The sequence below is a fragment of the Centroberyx affinis genome, unplaced genomic scaffold (genome assembly GCF_046629955.1).
Source record: "Centroberyx affinis isolate AG114_WGS23_722 - 3 ecotype Tasmania unplaced genomic scaffold, CSIRO-AGI_Caff_v1 ptg002338l_1, whole genome shotgun sequence".
NCBI classification, from domain to species: domain Eukaryota; kingdom Metazoa; phylum Chordata; class Actinopteri; order Beryciformes; family Berycidae; genus Centroberyx; species Centroberyx affinis.
Window position 1 is genome coordinate 165,093 of NW_027280605.1, and position 25,912 is coordinate 191,004.

Sequence of the window (25,912 nt, forward strand, 5' to 3'; positions counted from 1 at the left end):
GGTGGTATGTTGGTTTGTTTGTCTTGGCTAAAATACACACGTTATTCTGGAGACTTTCAATCGAGTCATTAAGTTTCTTAAAGGAAAACGCCACTGTGCATTTTTATTGTCATGAGTTCAAGCCTGACTGCTGTTTCTCATCCTCTCTCATTTTTCCTTCCACTGTCTCCTATACTCTGTCCATTACAGCAGATACACCATAAAAATAGCCTTAAAAAAGCTCAGCCCAGCAGTAATTAGATTTTGTCAATGGAAATCTCCACTGAAAATCTTTTCTTGTCCATTATGGCATTACACTAAGAAAAAAAATTACGTCTCAAACAGAATTCTAGATTTGTAATTGTTTTATTTTAAAAACATCTGCTTTTATCATACACAATAAATTAAAAATCCATGATATTCATAATGACAAGGGAAAAAATAAACATACATACAAATAAACAAAAGAACTGATGACATAAACGCTAAACAGCAACAACCCGATGTAGAGCAGCCAAAGCCACTGTCAGATAAGACATAGTTGAAAATGATGTAATATCAAATATTTTAACTATTTGAGGTGTGCTTGATTTAAAAGCTTAATCCATAATCCAAATGATAACAAAAGGGCAATCCCACCACCGAAGTTAAAAACATAGGAATGACATGTCATCTTAATGTTTGTAATGTTTGTACACACTGAAGTAAAATACATCTGTAGCCCATTACAGCAGTTACAACAGAGTTAAGAAACTTCCAAAACACCAATCTCCCTTATTCAAGTCAAAGTCTTCAAGAATATATCAAAATCTACCTGGTCCAAAAATCTGATCCAAAAATCAGAATAGGGTCTTTAAATTGTTGAACAGTTTCACAGCTTAAAATATGACACAAAGCTTACTAGATAAAATAAATCAAGCACACGTCAAATATTATTTTCCCACAGTTGAAATGTATTCAGCTAGTATTTTCCCAGCAGTCAGTCAGTGTTTCAGTCTCGTCAAAGCTCCTGAATGAAAGACCTTGGTAGACAAGCAAGAATTTTAGGTGATGAAGGTGAGCCATTTGGTCAAAACTGGAATCCTTTGGACAAAGAACCCATAAATCTGTTTTTACATTTTCAGATGGGTGATTTTTCTGAATGTTGTGCACAATTGTAAATTAAAGACAGCACTTTTGAATGATGTGTAATATTCACAGTCCAAATGATTAAGGTGAAAACCCAACGGCAGTTCAGAATATTTCAACCTGGACGTGTATCGTTCTTCATCTGAGGGCTTAAACTATGACTAACAGCTTTTTTTTCATGATAATCGTGTTAGTCATAGTCCAGTATGTTATGCACATACTTGTTGAAAACAGTATTGCCCATCCATACTGCCTAGAAATTGCCAATGTAGTTTTGCCATAACATGATAACGAGGAAGAGGATGGTGAAACCGATGATGAATATGACATCTATTTTAATCTATAGATAGTAACTCTTCATAATGAAATACTCTGATATTCTGTTTGATAAAACATGCGTCAATCTCTATATACAGGAACATTGTACAGTCTGTAAGATGCTGTAGGGGCTTAAGGAGAGCTTTAGAGTGGGGGAGACAAGAAGGTAGAAACAGGGAGAGAGAGAGAGAGACAGGTAAAGAGAGAGACAGTAGACAGGTAGGACAAGTAGGAAGGTAAGCGGTGGATCAGTAAGCAGTTGATTGGATAGAGAGATAGATAGATGGAGTGTAAAGAATGTGAGAGAGGTAGGTATGGAGGGTGGTAGTAACAAGTGAGAGAGGTGGGGGGGAAAGGGAAGGAGAGAGGTAAGGAGTGACAGGGATGGAGGGAGGTATAGAAGGAAATCAGATTGGGTTTAAGGTCGGGTGGAGGTTTGTGGAGGGGCAGCAGTCCAGGCAGTATGTGGGTAGGAAGGTTGGTTGGGATTTGGCTGGGGCAGTTTACAGAGAGAGAGTGTAGGTAAGTAGGGAGTGCAGAAGGTAGGTAGGTAGATGGTTCGTTAGTGGTGTGTATAATACAGGCAGGCAGGCAGGTAGGTAGTGTGGAAGGTAAGTAGGCAAGTAGTGAGGTAGGGAGGTGGGTGGGTGGGATGAAAAATAGATACGTAGTTAAGTTGGTAAGTATGTAGATAGGGTAGGATGGTAGGTTTGGTAAGTATGTACTCTGGTGGCAGGTAAGCAAGAGTGTGGGTGGAATCTGTTAGGTGTGTACGTAGGTTTGCAGGCAGTTGGGTCGGGAGGCAGGCAAGTAGATACAGGGTTCACACACTCAAATTTAAACTCAAATTCAAGGCCTTTTCAATCACTTTCAAGGCCTTGGTTGGTGAAATCCAAGGACTCAACATTGTCATGTTTTGGGTTGAGACATGACATTGGCCAGAATTAGACACCATAGATGTGGCATGGTGAAATCCTTCATGTAATATTTTAATTATTTAAAAAAAAACAAGTACTTTCAAGGCCATCCATTCATTTTACAATACTTTTATAAAGCCTTATTTTCTCAAATCCAAAGACTTTCAAGGATTTTCAAGGCCCAAGGGAAACCTGTAGATTCGTAGGTAAGCAAGTGGGCCAGTAAGGATGGGGAGGGTGACATGTAGACTGGTAGGTATGTAGGTAGGTGTGTGGGTAGGGTGACAAAAAGGCAAATAGGGAAGTAGATAGGTGGGTCAGGTGATAAGCAGGAAAGTAAGTATATAGGTAGGAAGGGAAGTAGACAAGTAAAGAGGTAAGGAGCGAGAGAGAGAGAGAGGGAAAGGAGATTTTATGGTCTGGGGTGCAGAGAGCAGTCCAGGAAGTTAGAACACAACATATCATGTGATTTCACATCCTGATTGGAGGGCTGGGAAGGGTTTGGTCCAATAGTGGAACAGGTTGTTGGGAGGCGGGTTGTCTCTGGTTGTGACCAGAGTTACCTCAGAGTTCTGAGAGGGGGCGTGGCTAGGAAGTCTTCTCAGCTCTCTGCAGATACAGCCATAACAATGAAGGTTCAAAAAGGTTCTGAAGGGTCCGTGCGAAGGTCGAAGATCAAAGGTCAAAGGTCAGGGAAGAGTCGCTACCACAGCAACCTGAACCCAACATTTTTTTGGGTCCCCTACGTCTGTCCTTCTCCTGGTCTTCACAAACCTGCCTGGAACACACACACACACACACACACACACACACACGGACAGACAGACAGACACACACAGACACACACACACACACACACACACACACAAAGAAAAGATAAGAATAGTGGAGCAGGTTGGATAAAGCCACTGATGTACAGGTTATTGGTGGTTTATATCAGCTGTATGTGGCTGAAGCCTACTGGCTAGATTTGTGAAATTGTGCAGGATAAGCTGCTGCTTCAAATCCTCGGTCTGGTGAAGAAACTGAGAAAGACACTCTCTCTTCCTCCAACCATTTCCTTCGAGGAGCCCTTAGGAAAAGCACTGAACAGAAAGTGGAACTCAGCAGCCAACAGTATGAGACCAGGACTGTGCTGGGCAGCTTTCAGATATGAACACGAAGTTACATGACCCTCCTCAAGCCTGCAGCTGCTCCCCCAGGCCGCAGATGTAAATATGAAAGGGTTCTCAGTCAACTTGCCTGGTTAAATAAGACCAGGATGCACAAATAAGTTTTGAGTTAAGCAATTTAAATAAGTTTTAGGTTTTAGTCATAAAGCATGTGTGCTCTGATCAGAGCATGTGAGTGGGTCATACTGTAATTATTAAGTGTCTGTGGGGTAAATATAGCAATTTTTGGACTCAGAGTGCAATTGTTTGACCGCAAAACACTTTGATTTCACTGCATGAGCTGTTTAGAGACTGACATGGGGTGAGTATATAATGAGGGTTAGGGAACTTTCATTTTGGGGCGAACTGTTCCTTGAAAGTCTTGTGCACCAGCCTTTCCACATAGCAAATGCACACACAACAACACACAGCAAGAAGAGCTTTGTTTAATTTTGGGGGTCACACACACGCAGGCACACACCCCCTTGCCCTTTCACCTTGTCTGTGTGTGTGTGTGTGTGCGCGCCCACTAGCAGCCACACTCCTGGGTGCCCTGTGGCTGAGCACGGCGAGGGGAGCGGAGCTGCCGTAACGCGGCGTCGCCGTACTGGATACCTGACCCCATTCTCTCTGGATCCAGCTCCCCTGGAGAGAGAGAGAGAGAGGGTGGGGGGAGAGACAGAGAGGGGGTTGAGGTTAAGATCACCCCTAGCTCTCAAAAGTAGACAAGTTTTAAAATAACAGTTTTTAACAATACAGTTAAGAATACAGTTTTAAAACAATACAGTGCCAGCAATCTGCCTAATCTGCCATTCTTCCTATATTAGTGCAACCAGTGATGTGATGGTAAGTAAAAGATGGGAAAACTATGACCTCCAGACAGTGAATATCATAAAGTAAACAACCAGCCATATAAATAAAAATCAAAATATCAGAAAAAACATGAATTTATACTTTTTGTCCTTAAAAAGACCCTATCATCAGTTTGATACCACTTACTATGATGCATACTTTGAATTTAGGTCATAAAGTTTTATGTCAGCCTAAAAACTTGGGTAAACTCTGTTCTGTAAAAAAAAGGAAGTTCTCCCTCTACTACATCCCTGTGTAACACTGTGGTCTCATCTGGTTTGCCACTGATCTCCAGTGTCAGTATTATTTCTGCTGTTCTTGTTGAAGTCTCTTGCTGGTACAAAGCCCCAGTAAGGTGCAGGGAGTTTGGAGTTAGGGTTTCTTCCTGACTTCATCTTTATTTAGCGGTGTGACCGTGTGGTGCAGGGTTGGGAGTCAAACCTAAGTCTGTCTTGTTGTTGTTGAGCAGGTTAGGGTAAGTAGGGATTTGGGTTAGGGGTTACGGTTACGGGTGAGGATCAGAGTTCCTACCTGACTCTATCTTGTTGAGGATTTTCCGGGCACACTGGACGAACGCCTCCTCGACGTTCTCCCCTGTTAGAGCGCTGGTCTCCAGGAACATCAGCTCTGAAAAACACACACACACACACACACACACACACACACACACACACACACACACACACACACACACACACACACACACACACACACACACACACACACACACACACACACACACACACACACACACACACACACACACACACACACACACACACACACACACACACACACACACACACACACACACACAAAATCAGAAATACCCAGACACATTCACAATCCAATTATCCATCTCACACATATTTAAAAACACATCATTGTCATACTACACATACGTGTGTATGTGTAGTATGACAATGATGTGTTTTTAACACTAACATTAATGTGAAACCAACAGCACACACACATATCATCATGAATGTCATAGGACGCACACACATGCACACACACACACGCACACACACACACGCACACGCCAACCATTTTCCTGTGTGACATGTGAGGCCCCAAACCCTTCTTGTTTGAACGCACAAACATTCCTGTAAAACTTCCAATAAAAATCAGGTCTCAAATAATGGATCTCCAACAACAGCCAGGTAAAAAAAACATGACATTACCAGAAAAGAGTCTAAATGCATACAATATGCATAGCCTAAATACCATTAAAATTACTAAAATATCACAAAATATATTATCAACAAGAGACTTTGCATGTAGTGGAACAGTGCTGATCTCGTTGCCATGGATACAGGTACTGGCATGAAAGCCTTGAAATTCATTACGCAAACATAACTCTATTGCTTGGATCGCTATGTGACAGAGAGCTTTTTTTATTTAAGCTGTTTTATTCCATTTTGACACACTGATGCTTGATTGGAAGACCAGTATGTTCTGATAGCTTACCAGTATGTCACCAAAAATAAACCACATTTTTTGAGAAGGTAGTTAATTGTTTTGTGTGGTAACTTCAGATAGATATTTAGTATTATTATTATTATTGGTAGCAGTTGTAGTATTAGTAGCAGCTGCTATTGGCCTAAAAAGGCATATGTATAAATTATAGCAGCACAGTTCTACAGAAAACCGGTCCATTCACTCACTTTTAGGCATACTGAGTTCTGGGGACCTGCCAAAAGAGATAATGGCCTGTCTCTAACAACAGCCTGGAGCTCTCTTTTGTCAAGGTCAATAAAGGCCCCGGACATTATTTAAGTTTTACAGTAATATATATATATAAAGAGACAGAGAGACAGACAGAAAGAGACAGATGCACCCAAACAGTCCCACCCAGTTATGATCCATCCATCCTACCATTCTCCTGTGCGAAGCGTGAAGCCTCCAGGAATGTGACCTCTCTGTCAGCGTCCAGGTCCTTCTTGTTCCCACAGAGGATGATGACTATGTTCTGACTGGCCAACATCCTGGCATCGCTCAGCCATGTGGTCAGAGCATTGTACGTCTCACGACTGACAGAGACAGAGACAGAGAGAGAGAGAGAGAGAGAGAGAGAGAGAGAGAGAGAGAGAGAGAGAGAGAGAGAGAGAGAGAGAAAGCTGGGTGAGCTGGGTAGAGAAAAGCTCGGAAAGGGGCATGAGAGAGGTGACAATCTGAAATCAAGTTCTCTGATTGGCTGATTTACCTGGTGATGTCATAGACCAGCAAAGCTCCCGCCGCTCCTCTGTAGTAACTTCTAGTCACGGACCTGACAGACAAACACATATTTAGACACACAGACGAGTCAGAGAGATATTATTAAAACTCTGACTCACACCGAGCCATAACCATACTTGAATGAAAACCATAATATCTGGAACACACAAATTGCACACATTACATTCAAACAGTTGAAAAGAAATTCATCTGAATGCCTTACATTCGGTATAAATATTCCCAATTTTACACATCACACAACAAAACTGCATGCTTCACATGATATATGAACTTTTAGCTGAAGACATCCATGACATTTTATTAACAACTTTGTAACCATCACTTGAAAAAGAATCCATTTAGTTAGCTCTCCAATGCCCCTCCTGTTAGTCCAATATCACCACAACAGAAATTACATTTTCTCTGTAATCTCTGTCTTTTATAAACAGGTAAATGTCGGACATGCGATTTTAACAATTAGTTTGTTGTTATAATAGGAATGACTGATGTGTGCAAAATGTGATGAGAAATATGCAGGTAATAGTAAAAATAGTAACAACTAATATCTGGTAATGGTAACAGGCATAAAAACAGACTGGAGGCTAGCTCATGCAGTTAGCTGTATCCTACAGCAATCTGTGTATAATTTATAGTCAAATGTTTTCCTACCTGAACCTTTCTTGTCCTGCAGTGTCCCAGATCTGTAGTTTGACCATCTTGTTGACCACACTGATGATCTTAGAGCCAAACTCCACTCCGATAGTGTGGTTGGATTCATCCTTAACTGGAAAACAAAACAAAACGTATGATCTTACCATTGTTATCAAACAACTGCGATGACAGTGGCCTACAGTATATAGAGCCCAACATCAGTTAGTCTTTATTGTATCTGTTTAGCAGGTTCAGTCTGCATATCGTCACTGTCGGGTGAAAACCTTAAATCTCCAAAAAGCTTTTCAGGAACTAAGACACACAGCCTTGTTTGTACTTCTGATGTTATCCGATGGGTTTGGAAAAGGTTTCATAAACTCAAGACAATTTTCTCAGCCCATAGAGGACCGTGTAATCCTTCAATTGAAGTGAAAACATACCTGGAAAGAAAATTGGAACATACAAAACTCATACAATAACCCTTAATCCTGACCTTAACCTAATACTACATGATAATCCTTAAATCAGAGTTTAAAAAAGCAACATACAACGTTCTCATCCCTGACATTAACCCAACAACATACAACATACCAAATTCCTAGTCTTGACCTTAACCAAAAATTATAGCTCATGGTAGGCCTTGGCACCAAGTAACAGTACAATATACTGGCCTAGCCACAAACATATTTATCTTCTCTGAATAAAGTATTACAGCTTTCAGTAGGCCTGTGTCTTTCAGTATAGCGGCAGATTTACATTTCTTATTAAGAAATTTACAATAATTAAAGCTTAGCAGCCTCCACAGCAGTGAATCTCACTAAGCCATTGATCTGTGAACTATGAATTAAAACTAGATACCAAATGGTATGTCACATCTCTCTAGGACAAACACCTCTTGTCAATGAACTAACACAAAAATCTATATATACAGTATGTATACATTTATGTATACAATATGCACTGTATAGCACAGTCTCTCTAGGACTTGCATCTCTTCTTTAAAAGCTAATGCTACATAATGCACAGTGTACTAAATCACTCTAGAGAGACATTTCTGTAAACTACTCTAAATAAAGTTAATACACTTAAATAAACATTACTGTACATGTTCACTAGGACTTAAACATCTGTTGTCTAAGAGCCACTACTAAACAATGCAGTGTTACTGATTGCTAGAACCTATAACTCATTATATCATTTAAAAATTAGTAGATAAGATGGAAAAAAAGGTGCGAGGAGTGTGAGAAGTGGTCCCATATTTTACTAAAGTTGTGACATGATAACCAACATTTCCACACATGTATTAAATAACACTACAGTATAGCACTGTAACTGTAATGAAGTCACAGCTATCGTCTATGAAGTGACAGTAAGTAATGCACAGTAAATGACTTACATCTCTTCTCTATAAACTGGTGCAGCAGACAGGATTTTCCTGTCCCGGCATTCCCAATCACCAGGAACTTAAACAGGAAATCTGAGGAGGGAACATACAAGTCATGATGATACTCATACATACACCATAAACCAGAACAGAACAGACTGCACAAAGATTTGCATATCTTTATAGCACTGGCTATATACTTTTGTCATAACATCATAAAATACAACAGAGAAGAACACAACATACTAGAATAGAAGATAATAGAACAGATGCACATTTTGCAATGATTTGTTTCTACATTCAAACAGTCATCAGAATAACTCAAATGGCAATAACTGAATATGACTTCTCTAACACAAGCACATAAAAGCTTAATCCATCAGCATTACCAGCTGTGGGAAGATAAACTCAGCTCATTCTTTACGTGTAATAAACTTTTCAACAAACTTCCCAATGACATAATGAAAGATGGTAGGATCACTGCATACCACCTACAGTTAAAATCATCATCATCATCATCATCATCATCCCATTGAAAAAGTATGAGGCTAGGATCCAACACTGTCTCACATTCCCATGGATGAGTAATCTGTGCACCAAGCCTCCATCATCGTCATCCTTTTTCCCACTACACTGACTAGATTACAGCATACATAGTACACCTTCAGCTTCAGCTTCATCATCATCATCATCATCATCATCATGATTCCCAGGTGTCAGCCCCCTGTCCAGTTCTCTAACCTATAGCTCTGTGGGAGTCCAAACAAGCAAACTCTGTAAATCTTGTCTGCACGGCCAGAGTGAACCACACTATACTGCATTACCTGCGTACTGTTGTGTTGACATCGCATTTTAATACAGTTACGACGGGCTAGTAGCCTTCAACAACGGCTAGCTTAGCCTGCCAGCTATTTGTTTACGATGAGAAAGCCTTATCGGCACACCTGCCCCATCCCATCTTTGAGCCTACATGATGATAGAGGCCACTTGTCAAACCGCCCTGCTTACCGTAAGTCTCCGACATCGCCAGTGTGCCGTTATAACAACAAAATGTCTTGTTTTTTGGAACAGGATACAGGGAGAAGGGGGTAAGAGAGGCTGACAGATGGATGAAGTGAAGGAAAATCGCCCCGATGATGATTTCCGCGGATCCCAGCTGATTTTTCCCTCCGACTTCCCGTACGTTGTTTTTTCGTTTCAAAATAAAAGCCCTGTCACTGGGCCGAGGACTGTAAGGTCTGCCACAGGGTGGCGCTGTTGTATAAGCACTGTTTCCCGTTCAAGCCCATTTACTTATTTCATGTTGTAACGTTTGTTGCAAATCACAGTACAGGTCTATTTTGTTCCATTGTTTGCAGTCAGTATGTAGCATAAACTACAGGGTGAACAATGTAAATTCATGTATATATAACACAGTTATATCAATTTTGTTGTGAGAAATATATTGAGGAACCCTTTTGGGGGGCTATCATAATTACTTTGGAAAATGCTTGGAAACCATAGATACCAAAGGAAAACAGGGTTTAGTTATTTTTATTTTTTTAGGCCTCTCAATATAAAATAATGATCTTGGATTTAAGGCAATTGTATCATACAATTGATAAACACAGTTCATCAAAAGACATAAAGCATAATTAAAAAATGCAATATATTTTGGAAAATAACATCTTATACTCTGAATCCTTCCCTACACCCAAGTGTTCTTGTGTGGCTACAGTCTTAATGAATAAAAACCCACACACCGAAAGAAAAACTGAATATAGGCTCAAATAGGCTTCAGATGGACAAAAAGAAATGAGTGATCTACTTACATAATAACAAAACAAGTCAAACATACCACACCAGAAAAGGATCAGTTTTTGTCATTATTATTTTGTCTGTATGTCAATAAATCATGTCTACTTATGTGTCTGAAGAGACACTTTTGTCAGAGTAAACCTTTTTTTCCAGGAAGTAGGCTATGTTGTACATCTGATGCTGGCACCAGGTAGCTTGCATACACATATTGCATTTCATATCACTATGATCAGGGACAACTGAGCCGCTGTAAGTGTGTGTATAGATGGAGCAATATACAAAAATGTGTCCTGATGATGTGCAAATATGCATTGTAATCTGTCCACATTATCAGGTTTACAGATTGTAGTAGAATATGTACAGAAATATATGCAGAACATAAATGTACAGATGGAGGTAACAGCAACAGCAGTGACCACGCCCACTTCTAGATGGGCTCCAGCAGCAGGACTGTCGGACTGTCCCCCCGGCTGTTGGAGGTAGCAGTTAGAGTCAGAGCTAGCTGGGCTAAACATGGCTGCTGTACTGCCCGTCAGACCGCCTTGCGATAGCAACCCAGCAACTCCGGGAGCACAATCCATAAAGGTACCAGTTGTACTCTGCGGAAAACTACAGTAACAAAATCACGAATAACTCTGTTTTTGGCGCTCTGCATGTGTGTTTGCCTAGCTAACGGCTAGCTAGCTAGCTAGCCAACCAGCGGCTAGCTTGTTAATGAATGACAACTGTTAGCGACGTTAGCATCACCCCTTTGTTTCCAACTGTGTGCTGAATGGTTAGCCGGCTGAAGTTGGCTAACTTCCTCCCCGCTGTGTTTACAAACAAAATTTAGTTTTGTTTTTTGAAATTTCTAAGCGAGAAAGTTTAAATACTGTAACTCGTTTCCACGGGCGCCTGGGCAATGCTAACCTGAAGCTAGTCAATGCCCTTGCCTGCCTCATTGACAACTGTGTGTTTAAGCTCATGCTTTTGTTTTGGTTTTACGCTGGTGTAATTCTGCGCGTCTACTTTACAGAATCTCAGGTTGAAGTTATCTGCTTTGTGTCGCTAAAGCCAGAAATTAGTCATTTGGGCGCAACCATACCAAAACTCTTAAAGCAGGTACTGTTGAAAAGATGAACCAATTCCTCTGTTTAGAGCCAGTATCAATGTAGGGTGATGACATGAAAGCCTCAGAAAACTTAGTTGCAGAGTGTGAGTTTAGAATGGGGGAGAGAGCTGGGATACACGGGTCAGAGGTGGAGGGAGGCAGTTACACAGAAGTCCTCAGCAGTGGTCCTCCACTCCAGTGCTTGGGGCGCAGAGGACTGCTGGTTTCCTATTTTGTCTGGTAATTTTCATTCTAGCTGTCAAATCAGGTACTTCTTCGACCTGAGGCAACAGGTGAATGCAATTAACTACCTGGCAGAATAGAAAATCAGTAGTACTCTGGTATTGGAGTTAAGGACCACTGCTGTACAGGGCAAACCCAATGTAAATCCTTTTGTATGAGTGGCCTCCATTACAGACTGATTAAGATTAAATGATTCAGTAAGATTCATAACGTCAAAAGCAAGTGCATTTGAGGGGCTGCAAATGTGTACTAGGGCGAGACAAAATGTACTCACTTAAGATTGTGGGGTGAAAGTTTAAAAGGTTTTATGGTTCTTTACCTGCCTTCCACAGGAGAATGCAACTGAGGAACCTATTATGTGGACAATTGTCTATCCATGTTACTCTTTCTGATTGTTTCACATGTTGGCTATATATGTTTTTTCTGCCTCAACAGGAGGATGTAACAGAGGAGGAGTCCAACGATGGGAGCCAGCCTCCCAAGAGGAGGAGAATGGGTTCTGGGGACAGCTCCCGGAGCTGTGACACCTCCAGCCAGGAGCCAGGGTGGGTTGGCTTTGTGCTTGTCATGTCGCTTAGCAACTTGGCAATGTGCTCACTTGAAAGCATTTATAGCAATTTAAAGTTAAGTTAATGGTGCTGGATTTCAGTATTTGTTAAAATGCCAGTCGCTGTAGTTAACCTCAGAAAACAAGTTATGTGTGTAGGCTACATCATTTTTTTGGTGTCTTCCTGCAATATTTCTTTGGATCGGCAAGGGGAAAAAATGTCATTGTCTAATTGTTTTTTGAGTATTTGATAAAATGAACTGTTCAGTTTTATATTTTAACTGTTCAAATATATGGAACATTGTAACTATAATGGATATTAGAAGAGATATTGGGGTGACATCAAACTTTAGCAAAAAATGTCTGCCATCTGATAAACTTAAAAATCATAAAACATAAAAATCTAAAGATGTGTCAAATATTCTGTCAAGAAAGTACATGCCAGGATTTCACACAGATTTAGCAGTGTTGTTACTTCCAGTAGAGAATGTTACAAAGATAATCTTTGTCTTAATGACTTTTGTTGAAAGTAAGACAATCTTAATGATAACTTGACTTTGGGAAATGGCTGGTAGAGTGGGTAAACTTGGAATCCACACAAAAAGGCAGTGGGAAAAAAACGGTTCCCAAAGGGTCAGAGAAACATGAAATAAAAAGGGTGGGAAACCGTATAATGCACAAAAAACAGATTTATTTGCTACAAATAGTGCTGAAAAATTACAAGCACTTCAAAGCAAAAAATGAACACAATTAGGCTTGGTGGGGCAGCTACTCATTTGCAATGCGTTTCAAGCTTGGCAAGCTAGGCTTCCCCAGGCAGCATGAGCTTGCTTCCATTTTTTGCTTTGAAGTGCTTGTAATTTTTTCAGCACTATTTGTAGCAAATAAATCTGTTTTTTGTGCATTATACGGTTTCCCACCCTTTCTATTTCAGAGTGGGTAAACTTGCCAGACAAGAAATGTAGCTAAAAATGTATCTTTAAAAGGCTTACTCTGGTTTGAAGCTTCAATCCCTGTTTTGTCCCCCCACCCTTCCAGTCCAACATATTTCCCAGCAGAGAACCTGACAGAGTACAAGTGGCCGGCAGACGATACAGGAGAGTACTACATGCTGCAGGAGCAGGTCAGCGAGTACCTGGGAGTCACCTCCTTCAAGAGGAAGTACCCTGGTAAGACTGGAGGAAAGAGCTGAAATAATATCTTTTAAAGTGACTGAGGATGTGCTCAGTACACTTTTTGACCACCACTATTGACTCTAACTACATGTTGTTCACTTATATAGATCAAACATTTCACATACAGTAGATATTGTACTTATAAGTTAGTACAATATGTAAATGACATGTGCAGTTATTTCAACACAATTAACAAGCTGTGATTTAGAAACTTAAAATCCAATGTTGTCTTCCAAATTAAATTTCCAACATACCCAATGTGACTGTTCCATCAACCTGTGATATTACTTAGTCCTTTGTCTGTCTCCGCCACCCACAATAATTGGAAACTGGTAAAAATTACCCCTTGAGAAAATGATCTCAGGACAGAGGAAAAAAATAATTGGGTTTTGCTGTTTCAAAAGCTTGACTCCCAGATTCTTCTCATTGTTCTGCTGATGCTATAGTAATATTTTACTTTCCATTTCTGTGTAGACTTTTAGAGGAGCGATATTCTTGTGATACTAATACTGCTCCATTTATCTGTGTATACGTGGAGAGGAAAGACCTGTCTCACAGTAGTTGAATTTGTTTGCTGTAGTACTGTTGTACTTATACTGTTCTCTTTACCTGTGTGCTGACTTGGAGAAGAACAACCTGTCTGATGCTGTACTTCAGGCAGTAATACTATTTATTTTTCACCCTGTAGACCTGGAGAGGAGAGACTTGTCCCACAAAGAGAAGCTCTACCTGCGTGAACAGAATGTCATTACTGAGACACAGTGCACTCTGGGTAGGAATCATCCCTAACACTGTCATACCATTTTCATAACATAGTACACAGAATCGTTTCACTGCATTGCACGGAATCTTATCATTCTCATAGCTTAGTGCACAAAAGCATACCAGTTGATTACACAAAAGCAGAGCACTGCATTCAAAGTTGTAATACCTAGTCAGGCACCTTGTACATGTGATATACTTGGCGAGTAAAATTTTAGTCTTTCTATTGGAGTGATGCAGTGAGAGTGTGCCCACTTGTGTGAATGCGTGTGTTTGTTTCCAGGACTGACAGCGCTGCGGAGTGACGAGGTGATAGATCTGATGATAAAGGAGTATCCCGCCAAACACTCCGAGTACTCAGTCATACTGCAGGAGAGAGAGAGGCAGAGAATAGCTAAAGAGTACTCTGTAAGTATACACTCATGCACACACACACACACGCACACACACACACACACACACACACACACACACACATGGTTTCTCTGTGAAGATAGCTAAAGAGTAAAGTATTTATCCAGTACTCTTGCTTTCATTTGGGACAGACAAATGGGACAGATAAGGGAAATTTGTGTTGCTGACAAGGTTTACAGTAAAATAGAGCAAATGTGGATGGAAAGTAGCACACAAAGGCCTGTAGAACGTAGTGCTGATGGTTGCTGTAGCAATTCATTTTACTAGGATGCCTTTAATGAAAAACGTACACATACCATCTTAAACTCTTTGTCTACTGACTGTCCTCTCCAGCAAATGCAGCAGCAGAACCCTCAGAAGGTGGAGGCCAGCAAGGTTCCCGAGTACATCAAGAAGGCAGCCAAGAAGGCTGCAGAGTTCAACAGTAACTTCAACAGGGAGCGCATGGAGGAGAGGAGAGCTTACTTTGACCTCCAGACACACGTATGTCAACTTACACAGTGAACTCACTGAGATTATACAAGGGTTCTGTAAGAGCCCTAAAGAGCTCTGTGCATCACTGGCTATGCTTATGTACACGGAGAATTTTGTTATTAAGTAACCCGGTTTCTGGTTGACGCATGTAAATGCCATAACTCGGTTTGAATAACTTGGATAATCTTGTACTCTGATTATGAGAAATCTGGTTCAGACGCCTGGCTTACTAGGTTATGAAATGGGTCACTGTGGTTTGTAAACATCTTCCTCCTTTCCTTTTATCATCGTCTGCATAGCATTATGGGTGCATTTTGACGTCAACAAAAAAACAGTACTGATTATTATTAGGATCATCATTTCTTCCTCATGTATCAGAACTAACATACTACTGCTCATTCAAAGAGGGAGCGGGTGTCAACCCCTTTAAGTACAAGATGAGTAAGATTAAGATCTGGTGTCTGGTGTATTTTTCTCACTTAGCCTCGCCTCTCCATGCGAAGGAATCAAAACCAGTAGTGTAGAATTTAATGTTTTCTCTTGAGCAGCCTTGAGATTCAGTGTGTTTGTTTTGTTGTCCTAGATTATCCAGGTGCCCCAGGGCAGGTTCAAGGTACTGGCTCCAGAGCTGACCAGGACGGGGCCCTACCCCGTAGCCCTCATACCGGGACAGTTCCAGGACTACTACAAGAGGTACATTATCTCCGATAATAATATTTCTAATACATTTTAACATGCTTTTCATCTAAAAAAACAAATATCACACTTTGCCAAGTCTGCTAAGTGTAATAAGCACTTGCTTGACAACTAATGACATGTCTTTTACCTCTTGCACGAGTTTTCTTTACACTGGAAAGGTGAATACTTTCCCGCTAAATTCTTGTCACAACAATTCATGCCTCACCATGGCTTGAGAAAGATTTCAAGGCCAGCAAACATAAAGTTATTGTGCTTGTTTAAAAAAGGGAAAGATGAACTGAGGATAAATGTAGCCATACAGAAAAATGCTATTGCCTGCATGTTTTTCTTTTATATTCTAGGTAATTACCAACAAGATGTGTTACGTTTTCCTAAGTGTTAAGCTGCAGTGTGTAATTGTGTGTTCTGGATGCTCTCTCTCTAACAGGTACTCTCCCAACGAGCTCCGTTACCTGCCGTTGAACACGGCTCTGTTTGAGCCTCCCCTGGATCCAGAGCTCCCTGCACTGGACTCCGAACCCGATTCAGACGACGCTGAGGATGGCAAGGACAACAAAAAAGACAAACACTCATCTGTAAGACAGCAGGCTGTGCAACAACAACAGTAGTAGTCGTTGTAGACGTCTCCCATCATGCCTCTATCCTGCGTTACTGCTGTTTATTTGAATTACTGTAATTGGTTGCAAGAAATCCAATCAGCGCCTTGCCTTATGCTTTATTTTACAATTTCAGTTGCCCTGACAAATGGCTTATGCCAGACTTGTCTTGCCGATATGTGAAACTAGTGTACTCCTGAGCCACTAAAAGAGGACTAGATAATGATGTCATGACATTACAAAAATTCATAGTTCATGGTATTAGCATGGCTGCCATTCATAAATCAAGGACATCTTCAACAAAGATGTCTTGAATGTCTGTCACCTTAAGCAACAGCTGCCTGCTGGTCCCATGTCATTAACTTCAGCAAAACATGACTCAACTTTCTACATGAAAAGACCTTAGTGCACCCCATCCAACACAAACCCCTTTTCTTTCACTGTGTCTCCCTCCTTATCTGTTCCTCTGCAGGACAGTTCTTCAGGCAACACAACAGACGTGGAGAGCCAGGAGGGAGGAGGAGGGCAGAGCCACAAGTCCAAGGCCAAGGACCGGACGGCCACGCCAGGCAAGGACGGCACCCAGCGCCACTCTGCCTCCCACAAAGCAGCCGCCACCCCAGGGTACAAGGTAGAGGACAAAACCACCTGAACTCTCCTCCAACAACAGCAGCAGCACTTTTCTACCCCCTCCTCCTCTTTCTACTACTACCACTCCCTTACTCCATCCATCCCTCCACCCCTCCCTAGCTTTCTTCACTTTGTTCTCCGGCTTCTACAGTTCGACAGCACTTTGAGCTGGGACAACCTGGTCCACACACACACACACACACACACACACACACACACACTGGGGGTCCTGTCTGCAGTCAGTGTTTTCCTGGTTGCAACATGGCTTTTTTTCCTTCGTATCAGACTGTGAGCAATAAGAACATTTTAAAGGAACAGTTGACTTTTTTTGTTTTTCACTGCACTTTTTCACTTGTTTTCCCTGAAGACAATTTTTGAAGTTTCAAATTTTTAACTTTCCTTTTGAATGTCTTCAATATACCTCTTGTCTGCCCCCACTTGTCAAAAGATACTTCTAAGACAAGTAAGCGGATATTTTGGCTGCTAGTTTCTTTGTTTTTTTTCTCCATTTTTAAAGAAGAAAAGTTTTTGTTATTATAATATAGAAATTATAAGCTACATACATTTTGTGGTAGCTTTGAAACAATAGTTACTGTTAACACTAGAGAATTTGAACGTTTATATCTGAAGTGTGGAGCACTTAACTCTAATGTTTTGAGTGTATTCTGGTATAATTACAATATACTGTGTGTTTTTACGCCAGTAATGTACTGTTAATCTGTTTATAATTATCAGACAGTTGTTTGATACGGGCCTTACTGGACCCTATAATGTTATCTTGGAGAGGTGAGGACACTCTGACCCTATTCACACTGCAGCTGAGCTGAGCTACAAGTAGTCTCTGTTCTGTCTGGATTTGGACTCCACTGGTCTGGCCCACGTAAGCTTACTTTTCTTTTAACACCACCCTTTCTTGGCACAGCTCTTGCAATTATTTTGTTAATGCCATGAATTACAAGTAATGTTTTGAGGCAGTGTAGATGGGAAATTGTGCCAAATCTGTGCAAACCATATTTTTTCAGTCTACCTCTTGTTCCTTACGGCCCACTGTGCTGTCCACATTGATTTTTGTGTCTTTTTCCAATCCTTAACCCTGCTGAAGACAATAACTATAATTTCCAATGCCTTAAAATGTTACACTGGTATTTTCACATTAATAGGAATATAATGGACCCAGGTAAGTCCAGTGTAGTTCAGCTCAGCTTCATGGTGTGAGCAGGGTCCTTTGCCAGTGTCTGTTTAAAAGGTTTGCCAGTTCAGTTTGTATTTGAGTTTGACTTCCTCTCAGTGTCTGTTCTCTACGGAGGAGGGTGTAGACGTGGGGATCTAGCCTACCTTGTAGTTAAAGACACCAACACCATCTGATGACCATTATTCATCAGATAGGTTTGCCTAACTAAAATATTGCATGGCTCTGGGCCTATCCAGCATTAGCTCTGGGACCAAGGCTTACATGGCATGTTGGGTGCCAAAATTAACCAGACTTGGCCAGTAACAAACCCATAGTACATTTTGTACTTGAGTACAAAATGACCTATAAATATAAAGATCTTCAAACAGTTCTAAATTTAAAAATATATATTTCTTAGTATTGAGGGGTCATAAGGTATCGTTTGGTTAATTTGTGTCCCCATTAAATCCGCAAGTTGCCAAAGTAAAATGCCCATAGAGTTGAAACGTGCCCGTCCCCTTTGTAAATTTCCTATTCATTTTCTCAATAGACATTTCCGAAAGTTTTACTGATATGTAATGATTTTTGTCCGTGTGCACACTCTTCTACTATGTCTGACAGCAAAATGGAGGAACGGCGAATCATCGATACAGGTTGCTAGCCAGCTAAGATTTTTTCGCTCTGGTTTCTATGGTAACGGTGACCTCTCTAATTGGTGGGAACTCACTAAAGCTTGTGCATAGTGTCGTATTTCAGAGCAGCTCAGGAATAAAACATGAAGCAAGTTGAAATCAGATTGACTGATGGCTTCTACAGGCTTCACAATCTCATAGCTGATGTATGCCTACCTTACACTGCTAAAACATTATGGTTAATAATCAGGTTCCCCAAGTGAGAAATGAATGGGAAATTTACTTCCGGTACCCGACGCTTCAGCTCTGCAGCCTATCTGTAGCATATCTGTAGATGGAACATTATGGGGCCTAAAACATAAAATGTATTTATTATTTATGTGCAATTGCATAAAATGGCATTAATTACACAAACACCAACTGCAAAATATTATATTTACTATCAATATTTTAGTAAATTGATGATTAATATTCCTGCCCTTGTCATTGCTATTAGTGTAGCTGAGAATGTGTGGTGCTGGTTTGATCCCCAAGTGTAGTTTCATGTTGTTGGAGAGCTGGGAATGTTTTGCATCTTCTGTGTCAGACATGTTGGATTTGAGGGCCATGGTTACCATCAGGTGTCACAAGGGTGGGGGTCATCAGATACACACACACACACACACACACTGCCCATATAGGTGCTGGCGGGGCACAGCTAATAGGTTAGCATTGCTACCACTCTGTTGCTACCAACTGCCCCGAAGTTTTATCAGTTCTTCACATTGTAGTAGTCTCTCGACAGCAGAGACAACCACTATATTAGCTGACATAACTAGTGACAAGAAAAGTATAAATTAGATGTTTAGACCTTGTAGTCCATTGATTTAAAATATGTGGTTTGGATGGGAATCTACTAGCTGTGGATGAGTGTGTGCCTCTTTGTGTGTATCTATGAGTTGCTTTCATGTGCTTCCCCAACTGAATTATACATAATGATTGGCCCAAAATGGCCGCATACAAGAGCTGTCAGATTATGTGAGAGCAAACAAGCCAGGAAGTATTCTGATAAAAGGTTCCCTTTTAAGTACATGAAATATTTCTTGCATTGACAAAAGTGAGTCAGTTTAGAATTTTAAGTGGATCCAGCCCTATGAATTGCTCGTTTTGGCTTTCGCTGTGTGGATTGTCAGGGGTTGAGGAGGCAGTTTGATTGTGCAGGCATCAAGCACTTTCAGTTTGACAATTTGTGGTCTGGATGCCAGTAGAAAGTGTTTTCATGTTCCCACATGCTAAAGCAACTCTTTGCTATTGTGAACAGTCAGGAACTATGTAGAAATATCATTGGCACAGGGGACAATCTATTCACTAATGAATTCGGGGTCAGAGCTATGAATTGCTAAATTCAAAGTAGGGCTGGGCGATATGGACAAAATCAAATATCACAATATTTTTGACCAAATACCTTGATATCGATATTGCGACAGTATTGTAGGGATGACTATTGGTGCTTTCACAAAATATTTACACAATGAGATTTTTGATAAATATTCATCAGTAATGTGGATATAATGACTAAGTGGGTAAAGGCAAATAATAGAACAGCTAGAACAGTCTGGTAAGTTCAGAAAATGACATCACTTTACTGAAATGCAGCCTTTAAAACCAGGAAAAGACAACACTTATGCCATATCGCGATATTACGATATCCAGAATCTGAGACTAGAATCTATATCTAGTCTCATATCACGATATCGATATAATATTGATATATTGTCCAGCCCTAATTCAAAGGGGAATGCATGGTTGAATATGTATGTGTGCATAGTGAATATTTATGAAAATGAATACGAGCAATTCATGGGGCTGCATCCCAGCCCTTCCCTCTTGTTGTTCCCCTCTCCTGCTGCTGTCTTTCCTCTTAGTTTAGTTCTCTGCCTTATTTCTAGTCTCGCTTTTGCTAAACCTTGTGCTTTATTAACCCATACTTGTGTACTGTCTAATCTGCTCACTCCTGTCAGGGGACATTGTAATGAAGGATGTCACAGCTTGTCACTGAGGCTTTCAAAGTAACTGGACACCATGTAGGCTGAATAAAAACACTTCAACATTTCTTAGAAGCAACGTAAAAACAAGGTACATTTTGTTAGATGAGCATACATCAGCGCAAAACATCAGTTATGGGGATAACAAAAATGGTTTTCTCTGACGTCCTGCACAAGGTTAACTCAAATCATATATCTTAAATCATATTCTTCAAATGAATACAATTTCAAGTTTTCCTTAGCTCCTTCAACATTTCAGTCGCATTGTCATTTTATTTTGATTGCACAGTATGACTCTATAGCAGGGGCTAGAAACTCTAGTTTAATTTTACCATATACATACACTGTATATATACATACAGATATGAGGACAGATTTTAAAGTTTTAAAGTGTTAAGTATATAGAATGATCCCCTGTTGACTTGTGTGACTTCCTGAGTTGAATCTCCCCGAACTTCCCCATCTTTCTGCTCTGGTTGGTTCTTTCCTCTCTGACCCCTGTTGAACTTGATGGTATGTTCCATAGGAAGCAACCCTTGAGATGTCCATATTTAGATACCATAGTTCAAGAGTTGAAATAAAAGTTTCAAACTCAGAATGGACAGAGAAGTGGTGATTGTGTCCAGCATCACATTAATGATTTGCTCAATTTCCAGTGTCATCAGTTGTTTGCCAATTAGCATTGATTATTCTGACATGATAAATAATGGGAAATGTAGGGTATATTCATAAATTGGCACTCTGAGAACCAAAACGCAGTCTGACTCTCAGCTGACCTGTTGGTATGTACACGGCACTATCTGACCTCCTGCCAGTAAACCTAATAGCAAGCAAGCCGCCACTTGACAACAGTGAAAATAAGTCTGGCTCTCTGACCACAAATGCCAGTCTACATGCTTGCAAGAGGGTCTGCTGCGCTAAACATGCCTTTAGTGTAATTGTCACCTGAACCTTAAATCCCCCTGGTATTTTACACACATTCTGTTTTCCACCAGAGGCCCAGTGACCTGTGGCAGCCTTTCTGCCACATTGACTGTGATTGATTTTGTAGCCATAAACAAAAAGTTTGCCACACAGTAACAAGTATCAGATCGACTTCAATTGTATCAAAGTCAAATTCGATAACACTGACTTCAGCTGACTTCACGTCAGACCCAAGTCAATCTGATACTGCTTAGCGTGCACCAAAGTCCCTTTTTATACAGTTATTTTTCCCTGCAGTTACCAGACTCTATAAAGGCACAGTGCTAGACCATTAGAGAAACACATTTTAATATAGATTCAAATATTTGAACTAGTCAAGGTTTGCTTGATTTATCATGCCAGATAGTTGTACAGCCCCAAACGTGGACACATCCTTTGTGAGACATGATAAATGAAGTGCTCCTTGTTTTTACTTTTTTGTTTTCAAGCATTAAAAATATATAACTACTATTTTGCCCATGACTACAGGATACCCATTTCTGATTGGTTTTTATAGCATTATTCTGCCCTTGCAGCCTAAGGTCATTCCCAATGCTATATGTGGCATTTGCCAGAAGGGTAAAGAAGCCAACAAGAAAGGCAAGCCAGAGGCTCTCATTCACTGCTCCCAATGTGACAACAGCGGTAAGTTCAAACAATGATTTCAAAGGATAGTTCCCTGTTTTTATAAAATACTTAGATGGTTCTTTGGCCTAGTTGTAGTCTAAGAACCAATTAAAATTATTTGAAATTTATTTAAATTCCTTATTTGGTTCTCTGGTACTTGCTACATAAACAGCAAAATCTAACCACCTCTAATACTAAGTGACGGAGGTCATAGAAACATATAGCATATATATATATATATATATATGTATATATATAAATAAACAAGAATAGAAATAGAATAGATATAAACAAGAATTATAAAACAGTTGAACTCATTTAGAGAATTCAAGAATTCATTTAACATCAGTGGTGCATAAATTTTGCTGATGACTTGAGTGGTGAATACCAGAGAATTTTCACCTGATCTTTAGATTAGAGTTGGGCTAATGAATCTTCCCAATTTCAGACCAAAAAAAAAAGGATTTGTCCTTTTTAGCATGGGACAGTCAAGTTAATTTCATTGTGTTTTTAAATAGAGTAACAACTGAGGCCTTCAGATGATGAACCATATAAGTATGTTTTATATATTCAGGCAAGTGAAGTGTTCACATTGCCTCGTCTAAAGACTGTATGTGTGTTGTTTACATTCATGGTTTCAGACAGTAAAGGTTGTGTAATTTCATGTGATTCAAAAGAATGTCAGTTTAGTTATTCATCTGAAGGCTGTCTTAAACATACCTAGGCATTTTGAATTTTAGTGTTCTGTTTTTATTAACCAGGCAGTTGTCACAATATGGGGGAAAAGGTTTGGCATTGGCGCTTCAGGTAATCACAAAAGCAGTTTGTTGATAGACTGTCCTGATTACCAGTAATGGGTACCAGGAGGTGCTTGCTAGTTTGTTAGCTTGCATTTAGCTATATCTTTGATTTCAAGAATATTCCTGACTATGCTTCCAATTCATTTTTATGGCAGCAGAACACCAAATATCAATACTTTTTCCCATAATGTGGCAAGTGCCTGCTGAAGGAACACAAGACTAAAATTCTAGATGTCAATCTTTTAATGGTACATGATGCCAAATTTTAGAAACTACTAAGATGTGTCATGCAGTGTTAGTGAATACTATCCATCCCTTAGTTAATGAGAGACTTAATGTGTTAGTGTTAGTTGAAGTTGTTCTGAAATGAGAGGGATGTATCTTCACACATCTTTGTTGTTCTGTCTGGTCTGTTTGTCCGCGTGTGTCTCTCTGCATATGTGCGATGTATTTATTTCTGTCCGTCTGTCACGGTGTGTGTGTATGGCTGCTTGTCTCTGCCCGTGTGCATGCATGTTTGCGTATGCCTATGTGCTTCTGCATGTGTGTTGTGTTTTTCCGTGTGTGTGTGCCTGTGTGTCCATAAACCCCAGGCCACCCGTCTTGCCTGGACATGAGCGAGGAGCTGGTGAGTGTGATCCAGACGTACCGCTGGCAGTGTATGGAGTGTAAGACCTGCACCGTGTGCCAGCAGCCGCACCACGAGGACGAGATGATGTTCTGCGACAAATGTGACCGGGGATACCACACTTTCTGTGTTGGCGTGGACTCTATACCCATGGGTGAGTGTTTTTTTCAAATTCCAATTCCTCAGTTGAATTGGAATTGATGCGTTCATTCATGAATTGACCCAAACCCTGTTGCACACACAGAATTGCCACTGCAGTCACTCTTTCTCATTCAGTTTGTTTGCCTTTCTGTCTTTCACATTTGGTGCTGTATTTCTTCTGCTCTCTCTCCTTCCTGTAAGGTCTCATGCTGTGTGTCTGTTTGTCCTCAGGTCTCTGGGTGTGTGAGGTATGTGAGAAAGACTTCACCACACCCAAGAAGAAGGGAGGAGCCAAAACGCCCAAGAAGTCCAAGTCGGCTCAGAAATGACCGACAGCATCGTTAGCCTGGTTCCCTTTTAAGGGTCAGCACACACCACAAGACCTCGACCAGATTTTGCCTCCATCCTCTGTTTCCAACCAAATGCAGACTCATAAGCTATTCAGTTGTAAAAGATCAGGGTGGAAATTTAACCTCAGTTTTTCTCATAGGCTTTCTTGAAGCATGACTACCTTGAAAATTTGTTTAGGATACCAACTCTGGTCTGTAATTTTTGGGATTGACTGATACAACTTAACACTCCCAACAGCATATAGTAATAAACCTTTAAGTACCAATCAAATCCATTACATTTAGTGAACTATTAGACTCACACCATCAGTTTTGGCCATTGGACAAACAAGTTTGGAATGTGAATGTAATTTATTTTCTCCATTAGAGAGATCTAACATCCTTTTATGTGTGAAAAAGGCAAAAAAATTATTGGGGAAGTATAATGATTCCCTACTGTAGCCAGGTATCTGCTATCCATTATCAGTATCGGTACATTCCTACTCAATTAGTCTTAAGAAACATGTAGTGTATGTCTACTGTACAGAACCAAACTAGGCTTGCTTGTTTGTTATTTGCTATTAACTTTCAACCAAAACATTTCTGTGATCCTTAATGCATTTTGTTACCACTCAATAAATTGTTAGCTGGAGTTTTTTATTTTTTATTTTTCCAGATAAACTAATGGTGCTTTTGATCATTTGTAAGTTGACTGGTAAGCTCACTTGTTTTTGTACTGTGACTAGTGGCCTGACTTCCACCACAGAAACAAACAGCGTTAGCAAGAGCGTCACTCAGTTTTTTTGAAAACATAACATTTCTGGGTTTTTTTTTTATCTTGTAAACATTTTATGATTTATCAGCTGGGCTACATTTTGTATTTTTATTTAACTTCTATTTAATTAGGTCAGTAAAGAACAATCTTATTTAAACAAAAGTTGCTGGTGATCCTGTGTAATGAAGCGTCATCGACCCTGGTCACTGCGCAGACTGACTGGTGACATACCAGCACCTTGGTTCAGACAGCTGCAGACGTTTTCTGGTTTTCTTGTCAGGCTTGACCACTACAACGTTAAAGTGTCTCACTTTACACATGTTGGTTTCTACTTGATGAATGAGTGGTCAACCATTCAGTATTGATTTATACTCTAGATGTATCCACTCACTGTAAGGTGCTTTGAATTAAAGCATCCACCAGCTCCGACCAATTAACCGATATATCTGTAATCAGTTTGATAAAAGTTTAGACATTTTTTGAGCTTTGAAGTTATTTTTATCTATTCTGTGTTGTCCTGCAATGAACAGGTTGAATGTGTACTGTGTATATGGAATATTTGTTGCTAATGTCAAAGTCACTGAAAGGTTCTGATTTTTTATTTTTTTTTCAATAAAAGCCTTTTTTAAAATGACTTATTTCACATTCATAATTGAACTGCCCCAGGTTGTATTGTACCATGTTAAAGGGGAATCTCACTCAATTCAGTAATGCTTGTGTTCATTCTTATAATCTGTGACAATCCAATCTGTATTTATGAACATGGAAAAACCTTCTAAATCATTGACCAGTGAATTG

The 25,912-nt window shown here is 40.2% G+C and overlaps 2 protein-coding genes across 4 annotated transcripts; one reads left to right on the forward strand and one right to left on the reverse strand.

Annotated features, from left to right (window-relative positions):
- Positions 1–366: 366 nt before the first annotated feature.
- rab4a (RAB4a, member RAS oncogene family) lies at positions 367–9,621 on the reverse strand. The gene is made up of 8 exons (XM_071533200.1): positions 9,606–9,621; positions 8,610–8,690; positions 7,232–7,346; positions 6,552–6,614; positions 6,224–6,378; positions 4,877–4,972; positions 3,991–4,138; positions 367–3,120 (listed from the first exon to the last, which is right to left on the reverse strand). The coding sequence occupies exons 1-7, from the start codon at positions 9,619–9,621 to the stop codon at positions 4,023–4,025; spliced, it is 642 nt and encodes a 213-aa protein (XP_071389301.1). The 3' UTR covers positions 367–3,120; positions 3,991–4,022.
- Positions 9,622–10,869: 1,248 nt separating this feature from the next.
- phf10 (PHD finger protein 10) lies at positions 10,870–25,748 on the forward strand. 3 transcript variants are annotated; one of them, XM_071533205.1, is made up of 12 exons: positions 10,870–10,979; positions 12,163–12,272; positions 13,313–13,443; positions 14,138–14,221; positions 14,495–14,619; positions 14,959–15,108; positions 15,683–15,792; positions 16,226–16,373; positions 16,867–17,025; positions 22,351–22,459; positions 23,835–24,023; positions 24,242–25,748. In XM_071533205.1, exons 1-12 carry the CDS (start codon positions 10,908–10,910, stop codon positions 24,337–24,339), a joined length of 1,485 nt encoding a protein of 494 aa, XP_071389306.1. In that variant the 5' UTR covers positions 10,870–10,907; the 3' UTR covers positions 24,340–25,748. The 3 variants fall into 3 exon arrangements, with proteins under 3 accessions (XP_071389306.1, XP_071389308.1, XP_071389309.1); XM_071533207.1 differs by having other exon boundaries at positions 22,357–22,459; XM_071533208.1 differs by having other exon boundaries at positions 10,908–10,979; positions 12,166–12,272.
- The last annotated feature ends 164 nt before the right edge of the window (positions 25,749–25,912 follow it).